The 23,164-nt window shown below is 41.9% G+C and overlaps 2 protein-coding genes across 2 annotated transcripts; both read left to right on the top strand.

The window, feature by feature from the left end:
* Positions 1-666: 666 nt before the first annotated feature.
* LOC311037307 (stanniocalcin-like) lies at positions 667-9,308 on the top strand (the record flags this gene model as incomplete). Its single annotated transcript, XM_084046427.1, has 5 exons — positions 667-793; positions 3,979-4,121; positions 6,334-6,441; positions 7,646-7,749; positions 9,005-9,308. The coding sequence occupies 5 exons, from the start codon at positions 667-669 to the stop codon at positions 9,306-9,308; spliced, it is 786 nt and encodes a 261-aa protein (XP_083902553.1).
* A 5,920-nt stretch (positions 9,309-15,228) lies between these two features.
* Positions 15,229-16,776, top strand: LOC311037306 (WD repeat-containing protein 37-like; the record flags this gene model as incomplete). Its single annotated transcript, XM_084046426.1, has 1 exon — positions 15,229-16,776. The coding sequence occupies one exon, from the start codon at positions 15,229-15,231 to the stop codon at positions 16,774-16,776; it is 1,548 nt and encodes a 515-aa protein (XP_083902552.1).
* Positions 16,777-23,164: the final 6,388 nt, after the last annotated feature.

Genomic DNA, 23,164 nt, shown 5'->3' with positions numbered 1-23,164 from the left:
AGCTCCCTCAAGGACCCCTGGGGGTCCCCGGACCCCACTTCGAGAACCACAGGTGTAAAGTAACTAAGTAGGCTACATTTACTCTAGTACTGTAGGCTACGTAAGTACCGTTTTGAGAAATGTTTACTTTACTGCAGTATTTCTAATTTACTACATCTCAGAGGCAAATATTGTACTTTTACTAATTATTTGAAAACTCTATACTTTTCAGATAAATGATTACATTATAAAAAAATACATGAACCCCTATTATACCTAGACTATTTGAAAAAAGCCAATCTACAAGCTCAGTGACGCGTTGTGAGCTTGTAGATCTGCTATTTTCCAATGATTTTAGTACTTTTACTTTAGGTACTTTAAGTACATTTTGATGCCAATACGTTTGTACTTTTACTCAAGTAAATGTTTAATTACGGACTTTTACTTGTAACAGAGTATTTCTATATAGCAGTATTGGTACTTTTACTTAAGTGAAGAATTTGAGTACTTTTTCCACCACTGGCTGATTGGCTGTTCCCCTCTAAGGGGGCCGGTCTATGCAGGCTGCTCTCATCTCCATATAAACAGCAGCCAGACCTCCTCCTCCAGCACCAGCATCAGCAACAACATTGAGAGCAACCAGCAAGAAAGAAACAGCGGTCATTGCATTGTCACACCGGAGAGAATATGTTTGCATCGTCCTGTCTCGTCTCGTTCTTCGTGCTGCTGCTGAGCAGCACCGCTGCCGGCTTCGAGCTGCAGAGCCCGGAGGAGGCGGCCCCACGACGGGCGCGCTTCTCTGCCAACAGCCCGAGTGAGTATAGCCCTACTATTACTACTATATATATGAGAGACTGTAGCCATGGTTCACATGACGCTCGTCTGTCACAGGCGTCATGGGCCCACTTGTTCCTGGTTTAAGAATGTTTCACATTCACAACTGCTACATCTACATAAACGTTCAGATTTCAAATATAAAGTGCTGATCCCCATGCAACGGATGTATCAAGTTGAGCCGCAAAAGGTCTAAGTACCCGTAGATTCCGTATTATTCAATAAAAAGCGTTTTAATCCGATTGCCCGGCCATTTTCTCTGAATTTTCTCCGATGCTTTCGACGATGCAACACTACCGGTTGGGAGGTGTATTTGCACTATGATACATTATTTAAAAAAAAAAAATCTATAGAAAATGGCCGCCAATTGGATTAAAATGCTTTTTATTGAACAATACGGGAGATATGGGTACTTATCGTGGTCCGGCTCAACTTGTAACATCCTAGGCTCGGGGGTCAGAAACTTTATATTTGAAATATGGACGTCTGTGTACATGTGAGAGTTGTAAATGTTTAAAAAAAAAACAATCATGTTTCAGGGCTACTATAAGAGAGACAGGAGCAGTGGTTCTCAAACTGTTTTGGCTCGGGACCCACATCTGTGGAAATAGCAGATCTACAAGCTCAAAAAATCTAATTATTTCCATAGAATATTTGCTATTTTCACTACTTCTTAAACTTTTTTTTGTTTGTTTATGGATTTTTTTTTATTTTTAAAATGTTTATTTATGAAATAGTTTAGAACACATTTGAAATAGTTTGTGATTGTTAAAGTTCTGACTTTCTTAGATTGAACTTTTTTAAATCTTTCGAAATCATTTATTTTTTCGCGACCCATAAAAATTGGTTGACGCTCCAAACATGGGTCCCGACCCACTGTTTGGGAAACAGTGGGCTAGAGAGGAACCATCTATTAGGGATTGATTGATTGATGAATATTTTATTAGACAGAAATGCTAAAGAGCTAAAAGGATAACACAAAAAAGTCCTGGCGACTTAATCCATCCTGGTCCTATGTATTCAATTCAACAACATAGCATTAAAAATGCAAATTCAATGCAAAGGAGCTTTATTATTGGCATGATGTGAAACATTTATTGTGAAATGAAAACAAATAAGAGATGTGGGTAGGTTGTGCACATAGAGTATAGCCTACTATACAGAATAAAGAAATGTGTAAACATACTGTGTGTGTGTGTGTGTGTGTGTGTGTGTGTGTGTGTGTGTGTGTGTGTGTGTGTGTGTGTGTGTGTGTGTGTGCGTGTGCGTGTGCGTGTGTGCGCGTGTGTATATATATATATATATATAGTCGCACCACCAATGTGTTGGTACTGACCAGTGTTGCCAAGTCTGCTAATTCTAAGCGACTTTGGGCTTGTTTTCCTGTAAAGTCACTTATTGTAAGTGTTGATAGTTGCAGGTTTTTTGGGGGCTCTTTTCTAAAGTGTAGTTGCTTCTTGGGCCTTGCTTCCTCATGTTTAAACCAGTGGTTCTCAAAGGTTTTCATGTCAAAGACCCCCAAATGAATGTCTTTGGCTGCAGAACCCATCTGAAAATATTTTGTGCCAGGGACCCCATACAAGATTTTTGGTGTTTAAGTGTAAACAAAATAATGCATATATTTAAATTCTTTATCCATTAATTTACTTTTCTTTTTTATTGTATTTATAATAACACAGTTGTGACGCGTTGTGAGCTTGTACATCGGCTATTACTATTTTGGGCTTGTTTTTGAGGACCCGGCCACTTGTTTCTCTCGCTAAATCTGGCAACACAGATCGTGGACACACACACACACGCACACGCACACACACACACACACACACACACACACACACACACACACACACACACACACACACACACACACACACACACACACACACACACACTCACACACACACACACACATGGTTGACATACATACATCCTTTCTGTCACAACATCTCAGCTTCTCTCTGCTGTGTTTGCACGTTACTGTGAAGGGTAATAACATCAGCTGGGAAGAGCTCCAGCTGATATGGGAGTTTTTCTGTTATTAGTCTCAACAAAACAACACTTTTATTATGTTATTTGGCATATGGCACGTTTATTTTCTATCACACATTTCAACAACAACAAGGCAGGTCAACCAGTGTTGCCAGATAGCAATACCTACAAAAAAAAAAAAAAGAAGCGGACAGTTTTACCACTTGAAATGAATACGTCGACTATTTGAAAATTAACCGATCTACAAGATCACAACGCGCTGCGATGCGCTCTGCTATTTTCAAAAAACCTTGGAGAAAAAAACGATTTGGAATTATTTTCAAAGATTTTACAGCAAATCGTGCACCATTCTATTTTAAAAGATGGGGGTCCGTGGGCAAATATGAATAGACCTATTAATTTGGGGGTCCTTGACATGAAAATATTTGAGAACCACTGCTGGTTTAAAGGAAGGAAGCCCAAATAAGCAACTGCTCATTGGAAACAAGCCCAAAAAAAACGCAACCCGCAAACTAGCAATACTGTATGTAAAAGCCACTTTACAGAAAAAACAAGCCTGCTTATTCCAAGTTGCTCAGAATAAGCAGACTTGGCAACACTGAGTTCAGTTGTAATTGTGGGGTCAGAAAGCAGACCTTTCCCAGATGACCTGAGAGGGCTGGATGGTTCATGATATAGCACATGATCAGAAAAAATGTATTTTTGGCCCTAAACCATTCAATGCTCATTCATATACTTTATAAGTATAGTAGCTGAAATCCGTGCTTTGACATACAGGGAACCAGTGTAAACGATCTAAGAACTGGAGTGATATCTGATCTTGGTTCAGACTGCTGACAAAATCAGACAAAATCTGATTTCTTTCTCAAGAACTGCCCACACTTGCAAGAGATCAGACCGGATATGTGCATTCGGACATTGCACTCGGGCATTGCTGATCTACAAGCTCCCAACACGTCGCGACGCGACATGTTGTGAGCTTGTAGGTCAGCAATTTTTGTTTATTTTTTTTCTTCTAAAAGTAAAAAACAGGTTTCATTTATTTTATTTTTGTAAGTCATTCCAGTCTTTTGCCTAGTGTGAACCTATAACCTGTGTGTGTGTGTGTGTGTGTGTGTGTGTGCGTGTGCGTGTGCGTGTGCGTGTGCGTGTGCGTGTGCGTGTGCGTGTGCGTAGACGACGTGGCCAAGTGTCTGAACGGTGCGGTGGCAGTGGGCTGTGGGGTGTTCGCCTGTCTGGAGAACTCCACCTGTGACACCGACGGCATGCATGACATCTGCCAGCTGTTCCTGCACACTGCTGCTACCTTCAACACCCAGGTCTTTAATTCTCTCTCTGTCTCTCTGTCTCTCATATTAACCCATTAAGACCTGAGGCTGATTCTAAAAATGTCCTCTAAATCCTAACAGTTTTCTGAAAAACGTATGTTACTATATCAGTGGTTCTCAAACGTCTTCATGCCAAGGACCCACACAATTATAGTTATAATTGTGTGCCCCCCCCCCCAAAAAAAATATATATATCTCAACATAAGTTTTTCAGAAAACTGTACATCTGCTATTTTTGAATTTTGAAAAAAAAATCTAGTATTTGAATAATATTTTTTGAATACTTTTGAAATTTTGAACAAAATCTGGCACAAACCCTTTTCAGATGAGGGTCCGCGGCACTACATGTCATTTTGGGGATTCCTTGGCACGAAAAAGTTTGAGAACTATTTATAAGGCATTTGTAGAATCGGCCTCTTATACATGCTGTATATTATATTATATTATGTATTTTATACAGGGGCTTTTATTACATCGGTGTTTCTCAATCTTTTTCATTTCAAGGCCCTCTAGTTTGATATTGTTGCTGTTGGGCAGAAACCTCTGATCTACACTATATGGCATAGCAGTGGCGGCCATTTTGTGGTCCCACAGATAGAAAACCCATGAATTTCTTCCCATAGAGATTTCCTTAAATATTTATATACATTATTTTATGCCCGGAACCAAGCCAACCAGGTTCCTAGTGAATCATGGCCATAAAACATTTGATTCTGTGTCAAAAAAAGAAGGTATTTATTAAATAAATTAAAAAATCATTCTTAATTATAAATAAATTAATTAAATGAAAAATGTATGGGTTTTCTCTCTGTGGCACCACAAAATGGCCCCCACTGCTATGCCCTATATCATTTGGTAGGGTGGTTTTCACTAGTTTTCAGAAGGAAACAGAATATCACACTGTTTGTTTACAAAGCACTACTGGCTAAACCACCTGTGTGTCTGACCCGTTCTCACTCCCAAGGCGTCACATTTTGCAGCGTCAGTAGCCCTGAAACGTCAAGTTTTGACATGGCGGGACGCACTGAAAGTCATGTTTTGACATGGCGGCGGGACACCATGGCGACGTCGCCTGTTGACAAAACTATGCCTAACCCTAACCACACAAAAATATACCTAACCCTAATCGTAACCTCACAAAATATGCCTAAACCTAACCTTAATCGTAATCCTAACCTCACAAAAATCGGAGAGAGAATAATAAAGTCTTTCCCCCGGTGGAATTTGATCACAGGAGGTTATGGTTACTAGCCAGGCGCTGCTACCTCTAATGCGTGCTTTTTAGTTGTTGTTTTGTTGTCCTATAGTATAGACGAATCCACAGAACGGCAATCATAACTGCGGTGTCAAGATGGGTGCCGCACCGCGACACCGCTGTGAGCTTGTAGATCGGCTATTTTCAAATAGCCTAGGTATAAAATAGGGCCAGTGGTTAATGTATGTTTTATAATGTAATATATTTATATCTTTAAGTAACTAATGCTCAAATAATTGTAGAGGAGTAAACGTACAATATTTGCCTCTGAGATGTAGTGGAGTAGAAGTAAAAGTATTGGAAATTGGAAATACTCAAGTAAAGTACAAATACCTCAACATTGTAATTAAGTACAGTACTTGAGTTAATGTACTTAGTTACTTTACACCACTGTTATGTTGAACGTTTCCAGAACAAAGCTAGAAAACACAGCCTACAGCATGTGTGCACCTTATGTATGGAACAAAGGTCAGCATGGCGTGAAGCTGGATTACTTTGTTCCTATTGATACGTTTGAGATATTATTGTCTCTGCCAGGCCTAAGTAGATTATAACTAAAACACAGTTTTTGATATTACTCCACAGATTTTGCACGCAAATCGTTACACCGTATCTCTATAGTCATTAAACCAAACGGGTCTGTCGGATTTTTCATATTCCATCCCGATTGGCTAAGATTGGCTTCCAAAGTTTGCAGGAGTGCGCCGTTTTGAACTAAATGCCTCAAATCATGAACACAGCGTGTGACTTCTGTGAAATTCTGCATGCACATTCCCACTAGGGATTGTTTTAGTCAGTAACTAAGTTGAATACAGGTTTCATATACAGTAACTAAGTTGAATACAGGTTTCATATACAGTAACTAAGTTGAATACAGGTTTCATATACAGTAACTAAGTTGAATACAGGTTTCATATACAGTAACTATGCTGTGTGTTCTTCCTACAGGGTAAGACGTTTGTGAAGGAAAGTCTTCGCTGCATCGCTCAGGGAGTCACTCAGAAAGTGTTCCAAACCATCCGACGCTGTAACTTATTCCAGACCATGATCGCTGAGGTAAATGCACACACACACACACACACACACACACACACACACACACACACACACACACACACACACACACACACACACACACACACACACACACACACACACACACACACACACACACCAAGTTTTCAAGTCAAGTATTATATGCAATTTCGAAGTAGATTATAACTAATGATGGATCATTTCCTTGTCTCTGCTTATCAGTATGCAACTTGAACGGTGCACAGTTGGCAGCAGTGGACTTGAACCCTGTTGATAAGAACAGCTGAATGGACCTCCAAGCTCATAATGAGGTTGGAGGTCAAAAGGGGGTGGAGCCTGGAGTCAGCAAAACCAGCTAACTCCATTGGAGTTAGCTGGTTTTGCTGACTTTTGTCAGAAGCGCTTTTTAATGCTTTTCATTGGCTCAATATTTTTTTACCAACACACAGACATAAAGGGTGTTCAATGGCCCTGATTTATGGAAACAAATGCAAAAGCGTCAAAATGGAGTTAGCTGGTTTCTGCCGGACATCAACAATATAGTGTTTTGTATTTGTTGATGAACACGCATCATTGTGTTATTTGTATGTTCTATGTTGATTAATTGACTACATAGGACCACGAAGGAAACAAGTCCCCGGGACTTTTTTTTTCTGTGTTTATCCTTTTAGCCTTCATGTCTTGACTGTACCACGTGCTGTTTACAAAGTAAACAGCACGTGGGCCCAGAGGTGGGCCCATGACCCACCTCTCTCCCACTCACTTTGCCAGCCTAGGCTGGCTCAGGGTGGAAGACAGGGTTAAACAACTAAAAATGGGACTGGTCTTACAAATTGTAAATGCAGATTTGCCCGAAATGCCCCCTATACCCGCATATCTGTATAAATACCTCCAAAAAGTTAGTGACACCCACAGTCACAAAACTAGAGGGAGCGCAAACAACAATCTGGTACCACCCACCCATAAAACAAATATGGGCAAATTCTCCTTCTACAGCACGGCCACCAAGGTATGGAATAGCCTAACCCATCCCTCAAAAAATGCCGTTCACTGGGCCCATTCAAAACAGCCCTAAAAACTCATCTTTCTGGAGGCCATAAGAGGAGGTAGTACCAGTTTCCCGGTAGACAGACGACCCCCCTTTTTTTGTATATATTGGTATTCTTTCACTGTTTTTTATGTTGATTTACGTTAAAGTATTCAATCAATCAATCCAACACTGTAGGTCCAGGAACAGTGTTACAACAGTCTGGACATCTGCACGGTGGCGCGCACCAACCCTGATGCCATCGGAGAGGTGCTTCAGATCCCTGCACACTTCCCTAACAAGTGAGTAACACACATTAACCCCTTTCAAACCGGAGATGCATCTGTGCAACCACTTTAAGCATTATTTTACACTTTGGACATTCAAAAATAGCAGATATACAAGAAATGTGTGCAAATCTTTGAATATATATATATATATATATATATATATATATATATATATATATATATATATATATATATATATATATATATATATATTTTTTTTTATGCCTGGCACATGCATAAAATTACTTGTCTTTGTTCTACTGGATCTCTTCTCCACTATAGTCTCTCCCTAACATTTTAGTCTCGTTTTAATTGTTTTTACGGACTTGTCAGTATATTGAGTCATTATAGCATAGTTTCTATTCAGTGGAAAAAGAGGTAGTCGACAGAAAACTATTTGTCGTAGTTTTTAGTCGACGAAATAAACACTATTAACAATATTAATGTGTGTCTTAAGTATTGTCCAGGTATTGCGGTACTTTCCTCCCTGCCAACAGTGACGATATATATAATATATTGTCCAGGTGTAGGCTCTATTCACAGCAGCCATATTGTGAAGACATTCACAGGTGTTACCAATGATACTAATGAAGGCTCTGTTCCATTCTGGTCAAACAGAGTCAGGGTGCTGATATTGTGCATGTTGGCTCACTGGAAACACTCTGTTACACCAGTGGGTTTACAGTTGGGGTCCAGGGACCCTCATGGGCTTCCAAATGGCCCCTTACAGGTGTGTAATTCTGAGAGTGTACAAATGGAACCAAATGGACCCGTTTGGTAACACCTGTGAAGGAAGTGATAATATGGCTGTTGTGCATAGAGCCTATAGACGGGTTTCCGCGCGACGTCATCACAGAGCAGAATGAGCAATCTGCGCATGCCAGTGGTAGAACGAACCCGGAAGCGCCATTCACTCTGTTGTTGTGTTCGGGAGTTAGATAGGCATAATGCTGCTATTATAGGCATAATAGGTATAATGCTGCTATTATATACAAATAAAGGACTAACAGATCCAACTTCCGACAAATCATTTTTATTGAGTAAACAAGATATTACAAACTGCATCATTTAATCTACTTTCATTAAACCCGGTGAAGACCATTTATTTTATGAATGGACATTTGACCAGAGCTGCTGTGGGTAATAGCACCCTCTATAGGCTCACCCCTCTCTTGCGCGCGCAGCATCCCAGGAAACCTGTCTATTACGGTACCCTGCTCCAGTCCCTGCTGGCCTGTGACTATAATATGTGTGTCTTATTGTCCAGGTATTACGGTACCCTCCTCCAGTCCCTGCTGGCCTGTGACGAGCAGACGGTCTCGGCGGTCCGGGCGGGCCTCGTCTCCCGGCTGACGGACGACATGGAGAGCTTCGTCATGCTGGTGCAGAACAAGCCGTGCTCCGCCGGTGGCCCCAACGGCGGCGGCGGCGGCGCCCACAGCAGCCCGGCCAGCTGGAGGAACATGCCCGTTTTCAACATCCAGCCCAGCTTCCGCGGCAGGGACCCCACCCACCTGTTTGCCCGCAAGAGGTCCGTGAGCGACGACGACCAGTACATGGGAGAGAAATGAAGACCGTAGAAACGGAACGGAACGCGCTTATTTTTGTTCGCACCGATACGCACATATACGGTCACACATACACGCTTATAAACGTTACACGGTCAAAATCGTTGAGCGTTCATTTCGACTCGGGAGAGCGAACAAATGCACAAATACAAGCAAATGTTAATGTGACCAAATGGACCCGTAACGGGTCCATTTGGTCACATTTGCATTGGGTTACATTTGTACACTTTTTTACACACGCACATACACGCTTTTAACGTCGCGCGGTAAAATCGCTTAAGGTTAATTTAGACTCGGAGAGAGTGTACAAATGCACAAATGTAAGCAAATGTAAATGTAGCCAATTTGTTTTACAAATGGATACGTACATGTACATCTGTGCACTCTTACACGTTTGTACACTCTTGCAAATGGGATCAAATTAACATTTGGATTCAAGATTTTTACTGTGTGGTGTTATGCACGCTTACACGGCGATGGTTGTTACGTAATCTCAAGTCTATGCTTACACACACGCACACGCACGCACACACACACACACACACACACACACACACACACACACACACACACACACACACACACACACACACACACACACGCACAGCCAAGCAATGTTTTTAAAATGCAAAATGTTTGATTCATGATTCTTTCCTGTAATTATTTGGGGACTATTACTTGATGAGGTGAACGGACAACGTTTGGATTTTGATCATGTTTTTATCGCAGAAGATTGATAGGCCATAAACCTTGACCTACCTATTAACCATCAAAGGTTCATGTCAGACTTTTAACCAGGTGATCTGACTGTTTTAATAGAAGCCTATTATGCTTTGTTATAATTATATTTATTTTCTCCTACAATGCTAATGTAAAAGGCAGCCACACTGGTATTATTATTATTATTATTATTATTATTATATATGAATTCTTAATCTGGTGTGAGGTTGAAAAGCTGATGCCCCACGCTGGCCGTGGGGTATGGAGTATTGCTTATGATCACATGATTGGTTAAATCTATATATATTAAATAAATGTTGTTTTTATCTTAAAAAATAGCAAAAAATGCAGAAAATTGCAGATCTACATAATGTGCTATTTAAAAAAAAAATATGGCTTGTGGTTAAGCTTGTATACAGTGTTGAATGAGTTTACTGCATTATTTGAGAAGTGGTACATGCATGCAAGGTCTGAAATGTTGAGATGGTTACTGGAGCGTGAGTCTGGTACTCTGCTGCAGACATTTGAAATAAATTATATTATATGTTTATTTTGGCTGGTGTGCTTTTGTATCTATATGTATCTATCTTAAGTGTCTATCTACAGTATCTAATCTATCGCATACACAAAAATGGGTTCGGAATTGGCATCCAGGGAGTGTGTGTGCAAAGTTTCGTTGCGATCAGGCCAACGGTGCCGGAGATTAGCTGTTCACAGACAGAAGGACGGACGGACAGGGTGCAAAACAGGTCAGAAATCGCCCTCATGGTGGCGCTATAACAGGCCCATGTGAAAAATTTGGGGCAGAGGTTCGGAATTGGCATCCAGGGAGTGTGTGCAAAGTTTCGTTGCGATCAGGCCAACAGTGCCGGAGATTAAGTGTTCACAGACAGAAGGACGGACGGACAGGGTGCAAAACAGGTCAGAAATCGGCCTCATGGTGGCGCTATAACAGGCCCATGTGAAAAAATTGAAAGATTTGGGGCAGAGGTTCGGAATTGGCATCCAGGGAGTGTGTGTGCAAAGTTTCGTTGCGATCAGGCCAACGGTGCCGGAGATTAGCTGTTCACAGACAGAAGGACGGACGGTCAGGGTGCAAAACATACTCTCTCGCCATGCCTTTCGGCCTGGCGGAGACAATAAGAGATGTTTTGGGTGAACTGAAAAATGTATTGCATCTAGCCTGGGATCAATACCTTTTTCGGGTTTATGATCCGGTTGGGAGCGGAAGTAACCCTACGTCACCAGGCACGTCATCCGCGTCATCAGGCGGCCGGAACCCGCAAGCCTCACCCCAAAATAACTCAGACCGTGATCAGCATTGTAATTTTAGGGCCTACCTAATAAAATCCTTGATGCGGCGTAGTTTAGCTTATTTTTAAAATACAAAATAAAAATAAATATAAAAACAAACGGAACCAGAAGCTTTGGCGTGGCCTAGACCGGATCACACAGGCAATTTAATAACGAATACCAGGCTTTCCTCTGAGGTGGAAAGACTGGTGATGCGAGGTTACTCTGCATCAGAGGGTCTGATAAATACCTCAGGCTTTCCAGAAGGTGGCAGCATACCTGTGTCTGCTTCCACTTCAGTTGCCCATAGTAGCTTTATCTGATTGGCTCTGCGGCAGATTTGAACCAGAACCATAAGGAGGGAGACCTTCGTTATTCCAGGGGGAGGGGGGGCTTCACTCGGCTGATGGCTTCACTCATTACATTACAGTCATTTAGCAGACGCTTTTATCCAAAGCGACTTCCAATAAGTGTATTCAACATAGGTAGGGAACAAAAACTACTAATCACCAGAAGTTTTAAGTACATTTCCTGCAAAAACAAGCAACCAAGAGTATACCTAGCGCTAAGGTAAAAGTGCAATGTATCAGCTACCTACTTTCTTAAACAGATGAGACAAAAATGGCAAAATCAAATGAGCACGAGCTAAAACAAGTAAGTGTATCGACTAAACAAGATCCAATAAAACAATACAAAAATAAAGCATGAGTTCGTACAACTAGTTAACAACAAGTAGGCCAGGCAAAGAGGAAGGATAGTGTTTCCTGAAGAGGTGGGTTTTCAGCCTGCGGCGAAAGATGGGCAGTGACTCTGCTGTCCTGACATCAGTGGGAAGTTCATTCCACCACTGTGGGGCCAGAACAGAAAAAAGTCGTGACCGTGTCGATCGACCAGAAGGACCGTTGAGTGGCGAGGGAGTCAGTCGCCCCGAGGTGGCAGACCGGAGTGGTCGGGCAGGGGTGTGGGCATTGACCAAAACCTGGAGGTAAGCAGGTGAAACTGCCTTTAATGGGCTGTCAGCTGAGACTTAACAATAGGCTCTATTTGAAAGCTAAACCAACTAAACAGCTAAACCAACTATAAGCTAAACCAAATATACAACACACTGATACTTTTGAGCAAAGTACAGCAACTTAAAGCTACCTGCTATTATAAGAAAACTATACTCAGGCTGTCTGGTGGATCAGGCAGTTTACAGGCTTCCTTACAGGCTTCCTCCAGGTAGTTGAATTACACACTCGGCTGATGGCTGCTCAGATGGGTACGATGAGAACCACTGCTGGAGACCGACTGGCATGACAACTTCAGTCAGTGCAGACCTATAGGCAGTGGTGGAAAAAGTACTATAGTCCGGAATTAAACATTTACTTGAGTAAAAATACAAAAGTATTTGTATCAAAATATACTTAAAGTACCAAAAGTAAAAGTACTAAAATGTTTGAAAATAGCCTAGGTATACAATAGGGCTAAAGTGGTTAATGTATGTTTTATAATGTAACAAGAATTTGTATCTGCAAAGTAACTAGTAACTGAATTTTTCAAATAATTAGTAGAAGTACAAGTATAGACAATTTGAAATACTCCAGTAAAGTAAAAGTACCTCAAAATTGTACTTAAGTACAGTACTTAAGTAAATGTACTTAGTTACTTTACCACTGCCTATAGGCTATATTCTAAATGAGGACATCATTTAGTCTTGCACATTTGATAGTTTTGTTTAACTGCCTTGTACAGGTTTTTAATCTCATGTGTGTGTTAGTTTACATCTCCGGGGGTGACAGTCAGTGACTCAGGACGTAGAGCTGCTACTTCGGAATCTGAAGGTTCCCAGTTCGATCCCCGGCCCGCCTTGGGTTAGTGTCGGAGTGTCCTTGAGCAAGACACTGCTTCCGAAGAGCAGGGGGTGGGCATTTTGCATGGTTTCCTCTGCACCATTAACTTTTATTTTTTACCATTTCAGTTTTTTGTTTTTTTTACATAAAAAATATAAAAATATAAAAAAACAAAACTATCTCAAAATATGTTGTTCCAGAGACCCCCAGAAGCAAAGATTTGAGTTACAAATGTTTGCTTTAAAAGTATATATTCAAAGATTTGCACAAAATGTTCACGATTTTTCAAAAATAGCAGATCTACAAGCTCATAGCGCGGCACTCGGGGCCACGCTATGAGCTTGAAGATCTGCAATTTTTGAATAGCCCAAAGAAATCTTAAAAGGACACACAGCTGCGTTCCCGGTCTAAATGGATTAAATGGCAAAACTGGTCCTTATATCATTATCTTAGTTTGTAATGTATGTCTATTCTAGTAGGCTACTGGTTGCTGTGAAACGTTCGTTTTCCAGTGTGGATAAATAGCTTTTTCACTGTCTCTTATCCTGTCTTGTCCTATCTTATCCCATTCATGACTAAGAAGTCCCTTAATAATAATAATTTGGTAGTATACTAACAACACAAAATGCACTTCTAGTTTGAATTGTGTAACAGTGTGGTTGTAAAATCAACCTCTTTATAATACGATCAGGGAATATGACCACGACATACAGTAGATGTCAAACATAGAGGACAAGAACAACTCTGAGCGCAAAGATAGACAAACTGTAAGACTGTCACGTAGAGCAGCCTCTTACAGACTAACGTTCTCTGTGTTCGGCATATTCATATTGAAATGCATGTTATGCTTGTCCGTTGTAGATTTCCAGTCACACAGAAGGTATACATTCTGTTGTGACTGGAATCTCTTTAATATATTTTTGTTTATGTGCACAGGAAGAGTAGACTGCCATGGGAAGAGGTTTACACTTTGCCTCTCTGTTACATTTGTTTGATTATTTTAGTTGTATTGGTATTTTCTTCAGTTGTATATTTTAGCAATTTTCATCCAATTAAAATCTTTGCTTTTCTGCCTTTTGGGCCATTTTTGAGTTTTTCATGTTTTTTTACTGATCTACTAGCCTGGTAAACCAGTCCCTCCGGAAATCTCATTTCCGGAGGGAGGGGTTTACCAGGCTAGCAATCAACGCTCCCACTTTGTGAAACTCTAATATTGAATTTGTCATCCCTGACAATCTTACATTGTCAATATGCCAACTCATGGAGCATACTGTGTAAAAGTGCCTCTCAAAGTGGGGTCCGACTCCAGGGGACCCCCAGGGGTTCTTTGAGGGGGTCCCCAGCAAAATGAGGAACAGTATAATCACTTTAACCCTATTTTGTACTTCAACTATTAAAAAAAAGAATTCTGATGTAGAAGCTCAATGCGTCACCATGTTATGTGTTGTGAGCTTGTAGATCTGAAATTTAGATTTTTGAAGAATCTTGAACAATTGTGGAAATGTTTTGAATAATATATATATTTGTAAACAAATCTTCAGTTATGGGTGTCCCTGGCACAAAATCCTTTCAGATGGGGGTCCGTGGCATGAATCAATAACAATTTGGGGGTCCTTGACATGATATGGAGACAAATATGGAGACATACTTCATAGTTACATCACAGATGACTGACATCATAGACTGGCTACATGACATCATAGACTGGCTACATGAAGTGAGATCCACACGCCAGGATTAGACCCTCTCTTGATCCTGCAACAGATAACCTCTTCCCTCTTGTGATTGTGATTTGAACCAAAGCTATGATTGGATAATTCAGCAGCTCCATCATGCATCTCCTTCATGATATAATATGGATTCTAATTAGAAAAGTTGTAAACCTCTGTCAACTGTACACCCCCACCCAGCTTTGACCCGATCCAACAGATCATAGAACTCACCTTTCGAAACAAAGAATCACCATTTACAGAAAAACACAACAGATCTACCAGAACTAAAACACTTTCAGATTTCAGGCGACCTGCAGGCAGGCGGTGAGTGGAAGGCCGGAGACAGGGAGGGAGGAGGAACAGGATATGCCCTTGGAGGTCGGAAGCAGCAGCATTGCCGCGGTCGTCCCTCCTCCCCAGCAGAAGCACCGGGTCCACAGCCTGTCCGTCCGGCGCTCCGGCGGCGGCGAGGAGAGGCTGCGCGTCGTGGCCCACCGAGGATCCACACCGGAGGGGCAGGAGTCCAGGCTGCCCCCGGCCCTGAGGAACAGTCTCCTGGATCTGTTCGGTCAGATCCAACTCGGCTTTGAGAATCTCTACGCGGAGAACTTAGAGCTACGACGGGATGTCGACGCCCTGAACGAGCGACTGGCGCTGGGGGGGGACGGGCAGATCGCTGAAGCCTGTGGAGACCCTGCCATGAAGGGGGCTCTGAAAGCAAAAGCTAGCCACGGCACCAGTCACCTGTCTCAGAAGCTGAAGACGACATACAAGGCCTCTACCAGCAGGATCGTGTCTAGTTTCAAAGCCACCAGCAGCGGCAGCACCGGCTCCAGGGCGGTGTGTCAGCTGGTCAAGGAGTATGTGGGCCACAGGGACGGGATCTGGGACCTGGGTGTCACCCGGACGCAGCCTGTGCTCCTGGGCACGGCGTCCGCAGACCACTCAGCCATGCTGTGGAGCGTAGAGACGGGGAGATGTCTGCTGAGATACGCCGGCCACGCGGGATCGGTCAATTCCATCAAGTTCCACCCCGCGGAGCAGCTGGCGCTCACCGCCTCGGGGGACCGCACGGCACACATCTGGCGCTACGCACCGCAGCAGACGGCCCCCGCCGACCCCCAGCCGGCTCCGGGCGACGACGACGACAAGGACCCGTCGGACAGAGACGAGGGGGAGACAGGGGGAGACGGGGAGGCGGGCACCTGGGAGGCGGCCGCATCGGTGCCCGCCGTCCGGGTCGCGACCACAACACTGACCGGCCACCGGGGCGTGGTGATCGCCGCCGATTGGCTGGCGGGAGGCAGGCAGGCGATGACCGCCTCCTGGGACCGAGCGGCCCACCTGTACGAGGCGGAGGGCGGCGGCCTGGTCCACACGCTGGCCGGACACGAGCAGGAGCTGACCCACTGCTGCGCCCACCCCGCCCAGCGTCTGGCCGTCACCTCGTCCCGGGACGCCACCTTCCGACTGTGGGACTTCCGGGACCCGTCCGTCCACTCGGTCCACGTCTTCCAGGGACACGCGGACGCCGTGACGTCGGCCGTGTTCACGGCGGCGGGCGACAACGTGGTCTCCGGGAGCGATGACCGCACTGTCAAGGTGTGGGACCTGAGGAGCATGAGGTCGCCCGTTGCCACCGTGCACACCGACTCGGCCGTCAACCGGATCAGCGTGTCGGCGGGCCAGCGGATCATCGCGCTGCCGCACGACAACCGGCAGGTGCGGCTGTTCGACCTGAGTGGAGCGCGGCTGGCCAGGCTGCCTCGCGGCGGCAGCACGGGCCACCGCCGCATGGTCTGCTGCTCGGCCTGGAGCGAGGAGAGCCAGACCGCCAACCTGTTCACCTGCGGCTTCGACCGGCAGGCTATCGCCTGGAGCATCAACATCACCGCTCTGCTGCTGGACAAATGACGCCACTGATACGCACACACGTGCACACGTGCGCACGTGCCCACGCGCACGCGCGCACACACACACACACACACACACACACACACACACACACACACACACACACACACACACACACACACACACACACCCACGGACCCCCATTTGAAAAGATATGCCAGGGACTCAACCATTTTGATTTCTTCGGGGTCCTAATCTACACTGTGTCACTGTGTCCTAATCTGTGTCCTAATCTACACCCGTTGTACTCTGAGGGTGTACAACAGGTCCATTTGGTTCCGTTTGTACACTCTCAGAGTTACAGACACATAAGGGTCAATTTGGTTCCTAATAACTATTAATTTGGCTGGGGACCCCCTGGAACCCCCTCATGGACCACTGGTTGAGAACCACTGATCTAGTCGACTACTATAACAAGTAAGACGCGCGAACGCTGGAAGCGAACGCAGCTCGAAAATATTGTGTGTGTGTGTGTGTGTGTGTGTGTGTGTGTGTGTGTGTGTGTGTGTGTGTGTGTGTGTGTGTGTGTGTGTGTGTGTGTGTGTGTGTGTGTGTGAGTGAGTGAGTGTTTTGACTGTAGCTGCACTCTGGCGCACTCTGTTGGCCGCACCCAGGCAGTGCACTGCACACAGACACACACACACACACAAGCCGAGCAGAGTTCCATAGTAGGCTCCACTTTGGCGGAGGCGCCTCCTTCCGCGTTCGCAACCACTAGTTGACACTGTTTTTATTTTGTTTTACTTTTATTGTGTTTTACTTTTATTGTGTACAAGTTAACACAGTAATTTCAAGCATTAGAATACAGTGACCATTGCACATCATTTCCCCCTTTTTAAAATATAAATATTAAAAAAAAGAACAAACATCTCTTGATGACAGCTGCTTATTTTGTTTATTCTTTTATTTAGCATAATCAACATCGCTATTTTGTGTAGGCCTATAAACTATGTTGCTACACAGTGTGACATACCACAGTGCAATTCTGGAATGTCCTACCTTACAAAATAAAATGTTCGTTGTTGCTTCGTACTCATTTCAGACAGACAGACAGACAGACATTGGTATATATTATTGTGTGATCGCTAAAGCGATCACACTACTGTTATTGCCAATAATTCCCACCGTTTTTTGGACCGTAACTAGTCCTTCATACTTTTAGCTACAAACTCCGTTCCAACTCTTCAACGTTCGGCCTACTCAGGACATGTCGGCTACCATTTGAATCTTTTAAATAATTTGTACTTTTGGAGATATTTCACTTTTAATTGCTAAAAAAAACCATTCATTTCAATGGGGACATTTTATACTTTTAGCTAGACACTCCGTTCCAACTCTACAACGTTCGGCCTACTTAGGACATATCGGCTACAATTTGAATTTTTTAAATAATTTGTACTTTTAGAGATATTTCACTTTTAATTGCCTAAAAATCCATTATTTTCGTTTTTTGACCTCTAACTAGTCCTTCATACTTTTAGCTACAAACTCCGTTCCAACTCTACAACGTTCGGGCTACTTAGGACATGTCAGCTATCATTTGAATTTTTTATCTGAATTCAATTTTTAGAGATATTTCACTTCGAATTTCCCCATTGAAATGAATGGGATTTTCCACCCGTTAACACCCGTTTTTTGACGGCAAACTAGTCCTTCATTATTTTAGCTACAAACTCTGTTCCAACTCTACAACGTTCGGCCTACTTAGGACATATAAGCTACCATTCTGAATTTTGAAATCATTTGTACTTTTAGAGATATTTCACTTTTAATTGCTTTAGAAACCCCATTCATTTCAATGGAGAAATGCCATTTAGCTACAGTGGAGCCTAGCAACTGCTTATTAGACCCTAGCAACACCATATTAGAGCCTAGCAACCACCTATTATACCATAGCAACCGCCTATTAGACCCTAGCAACCACCAGTTTTACCCTAGCAAACCTTTCAAACCTTTCAAACCTTTTGAACCTTTAGAACCTTTCAAACCTTTCAAACCGTTAGAACCTTTAGAACCTTTAGGACCTTTAGAACCTTTAGAACCTTTAGAACCTTTCAAACCTTTCAAACCTTTAGAACCTTTCAAACCTTTCAAACTTTTAGAACTTTAAACCTTTCAAACCTTTAACACTACTAACAATATCAATACTCAATACCATCAACATTCTTAGCGATCCCACACTGTTTCATCAGGAAGAGTACTTTCTAGTGTTATTGCCAATATTCCCACCGTTTTTTTGGACCCTAACTTGTCCTTCATACTTTTAGCTACAAACTCCGTTCCAACTCTTCAACGTTCGGCCTACTCAGGACATGTCGGCTAACATTTGAATTTTTGAAATAATTTGTACTTTTAGAGATATTTCACTTTTTACTGCTAAAAAAATCCCATTCATTTCAATGGGGAAATTCATACTTTTAGCTAGAAACTCAGTTCCAACTCTACAACGTTCGGCCTACTTAGGACATATCGGCTACAATTTGAATTTTTGAAATAATTTGTACTTTTAGAGATATTTCACTTTTAATTGCCTAAAAATCCATTATTTTCGTTTTTTGACCTCTAACTAGTCCTTCATACTTTTAGCTACAAACTCCGTTCCAACTCTACAACGTTCGGGCTACTTAGGACATGTCAGCTATCATTTGAATTTTTTATCTGAATTCAATTTTTAGAGATATTTCACTTCGAATTTCCCCATTGAAATGAATGGGATTTTCCACCCGTTAACACCCGTTTTTTGACGGCAAACTAGTCCTTCATTATTTTAGCTACAAACTCTGTTCCAACTCTACAACGTTCGGCCTACTTAGGACATATAAGCTACCATTCTGAATTTTGAAATCCTTTGTACTTTTAGAGATATTTCACTTTTAATTGCTTTAGAAACCCCATTCATTTCAATGGAGAAATGCCATTTAGCTACAGTGGAGCCTAGCAACTGCTTATTAGACCCTAGCAACACCATATTAGAGCCTAGCAACCCCCTATTATACCATAGCAACCGCCTATTAGACCCTAGCAACCACCGTTTTACCCTAGCAACCACCAGTTTTACCCTAGCAAACCTTTCAAACCTTTCAAACCTTTTGAACCTTTTGAACCTTTCAAACCTTTCAAACCTTTAGAACCTTTAGAACCTTTCAAACCTTTCAAACCTTTAGAACCTTTCAAACCTTTCAAACTTTTAGAACTTTTAACCTTTCAAACCTTTAACACTACTAACAATATCAATACTCAATACCATCAACATTCTTAGCGATCCCACACTGTTTCTTCAGGAAGAGTACTTTCTAGTGTTATTGCCAATATTCCCACCGTTTTTTTGGACCCTAACTAGTCCTTCATACTTTTAGCTACAAACTCCGTTCCAACTCTTCAACGTTCGGCCTACTCAGGACATATCGGCTAACATTTGAATTTTTGAAATAATTTGTACTTTTAGAGATATTTCACTTTTTACTGCTAAAAAAATCCCATTCATTTCAATGGGGAAATTCATACTTTTAGCTAGAAACTCCGTTCCAACTCTATAACGTTCGGCCAACTTAGGACATATCGGCTACCATTTGATTTTTTTAAAACAGTTTTACTTTTAGAGATATTTCACTTTTAATTGCTTATAAAATCCCATTAATTTCAATGGGAAAATGCCATTTAGCTACAGTGGAGCCTAGCAACTGCTTATTAGACCATATCAACACCATATTAAAGCCTAGCAACCACCTATTATACCCTAGCAACAGCCTATTAGACCCTAGCAACCACCGTTTTACCCTAGCAACCGAATATTAGACCATATAAACGGCATATTAGACCTTAGCAACCCCGTATTAGACCCTAGCAACCACCTGTTTTACCATAGCAACCACCTGTTTTACCATAGCAACCACCTGTTTACCCTAGCAACCACCTGTTTTACCCTAGCAACCACCACTCAGACCCTTGCAACCGCCTATTAGACCCTAGAAACTGCTTATTAGACCATATCAACCGCCTATTAGACCCTAGCAATCACTGTTTTACCCTAAAAAACTACAAACCTTTCAAACCTTTAACACTTTAAAAACCTTTAGAACCTTTCAAACCTTTAGAACCTTTTAGAACCTTTAGAACCTTTCAAAACTTTAGAACATTTCACATCTTTCAAACCTTTAGAACCTTTCAAACCTTTAGAACCTTTAGAACCTTTAGAACCTTTAGAACATTTCACATCTTTCAAACCTTTAGAACCTTTCAAACCTTTAGAACCTTTAAAACCTTTCACATCTTTCAAACTTTTAGAACCTTTCAAACCTTTCAAACCTTTCAAACCTTTCAACCCTTTCAACCCTTTCAAACCTTTAGAACCTTTCAACCCTTTCAAACCTTAAAAATCTCAGGCCTTTAACACTACTAACACTATCAATTAAATTGATTGATTATTGATTTCTGTCCCTATGTGCTATCAATTATTGATTGATTATTGATTTCTGTCCCTATGTGCTATCAATTATTGATTGATTATTGATTTCTGTCCCTGTGTGCTGAATTCAATCTTTCCCTGCGATAATTTCTTTAGATTTCTCCAGATCCTTCAGTTTGTGAAAGAAACATTCGGTTCATTACCACATCTTCCTAATAAACAGAAGTGGGAAAAACTACTAATGTCACAAACGGAGAATGGATTAACTGATGTTAATGCACAACGATTAAAAAACAAGTGGGAGAGAGAATTGAGTTTTTATTTGTTTTGCAATGGCAGATTTGACTGGAACCAGGCTACTGCAGTGGTGGAAAAAGTACTCAAATTTCTTACTTAAGTAAAAGTAACAATACTGCAATATAGAAATACTCTGTACAAGTAAATGTCCAGAATTCAAAATTTACAAAAAAAAAAAAGTAAAAGTACAAAAGTATTGGCATCAAAATGTACTTAAAGTACTAAAAGTAAAAGTACTAATATATTTCAAAATAGCCTAGGTATAAAATATGGCTAAAGTGGTTAATGTATGTTTCATAATATCATAATTTAGATCTGAAAAGTAACTAGTAAATAAAGTTTTCAAATAATTGTAGTGGAGTAAAAATGAGATATTTGCCTCTGAGATGTAGTGGAGTAGAAGTAAAGGTATAGGAAATTGGAAATACTCAAGTAAAGTACAAAGACCTCAAAATTGTACTTAAGTACAGTACTTAAGTAAATGTACTTAGTTACTTTCCACCACTGGGCTACTGTATACAGGCTACATCCTCAGAGACACTCAAAAGGAGCCATGTGTTTCACATCAGGCCAAGACACAATTTCCTCCCATCTCCCAAACGGTGGTCTTTGTTTATGTTCTTTGTGGTGACGAATAGTGAAAATAGCTCATAATGCATTGTGAGCTTGTACAGTAGGTCTGCTATTTTCGCAATAATTAGTTTATGAACAATTGAAAAATGTTGCCTATAATGACATGCCCAAAATAAAGAGACCCGATTGAAAGTGAAGTTAAAGGTAGGGTAAGTGATATTTTTTCTTTTCATTTTTTTAAACAGGTTAAAGTACTATATTCTGATAATAATCATTGCTACAGAGCGTTTGTTCGGTCACAGGGGTCTCTCCAGCTCTTTAGAAAACAGAATCTAGTACATTTTCAGGTAGGGGACACAATTTCAACCAATCAGGAGAGAGCACTGAAAATGCATTTTCTGTTTAATAAAGAGCTGGAGAGACATGGGAGACTCCTTTTACTGAACGAGTACTATCAGAATATAGAGCTATCTAACACTTAACCAAAGTAAATCACTTTCCCTACCTTTAAGTATGCACAATAACAGCAAAATCTGAAAATCTGGACCATTGGATTTTTCTGGTTATGTATTTATAGTTTTTGGTTATAGATAACAAATGTGTTTGTCCTGCACCTGGACACTACAGCGATGTGCATGCACTATGCCATTGGTTCTCAAAGTGGGGTCCGGGGACCCCCAGGGGTCCCTGAGGGAGTTCCAGGGGGTCCCCAGCTAAATGATGGATAGTTAGGAACCAAATGGACCCTTATGGGTCTGTAACTCTGAGAGTGTACAAATGGAACCAAATGGACCCTGACGGGTCCATTTGGTTCCATTTGTACACTCTCTGTCCCAGAGATGGAAATGCCATTAAATGGGGGTCCGTAGCCCTAATGCATGTCAAACTGGGGGTCTTTGAAATTAAAATGGTTGAGAATCACTGCTAGAGCCGTAAAAAATCTTCTCTTATGGGGGTCCCGACTCCCAGGCATATCTTTTCAAATGGGGGTCCACGGGCTAATAAGTGTCAATTTGGGGGTCCTTGACATGAACAAGTTTGAGAACCGCTGCACTATGCACATCAATAATCAATAAGAGTTGAACCTTGTCGTGAGAAAGGCGAGGGAGGAGG

This window comes from Gymnoscopelus microlampas, assembly GCF_963454915.1.
Source record: "Gymnoscopelus microlampas genome assembly, chromosome: 21".
NCBI classification, from domain to species: domain Eukaryota; kingdom Metazoa; phylum Chordata; class Actinopteri; order Myctophiformes; family Myctophidae; genus Gymnoscopelus; species Gymnoscopelus microlampas.
This window is presented reverse-complemented; position numbering and strand designations above follow the sequence as displayed.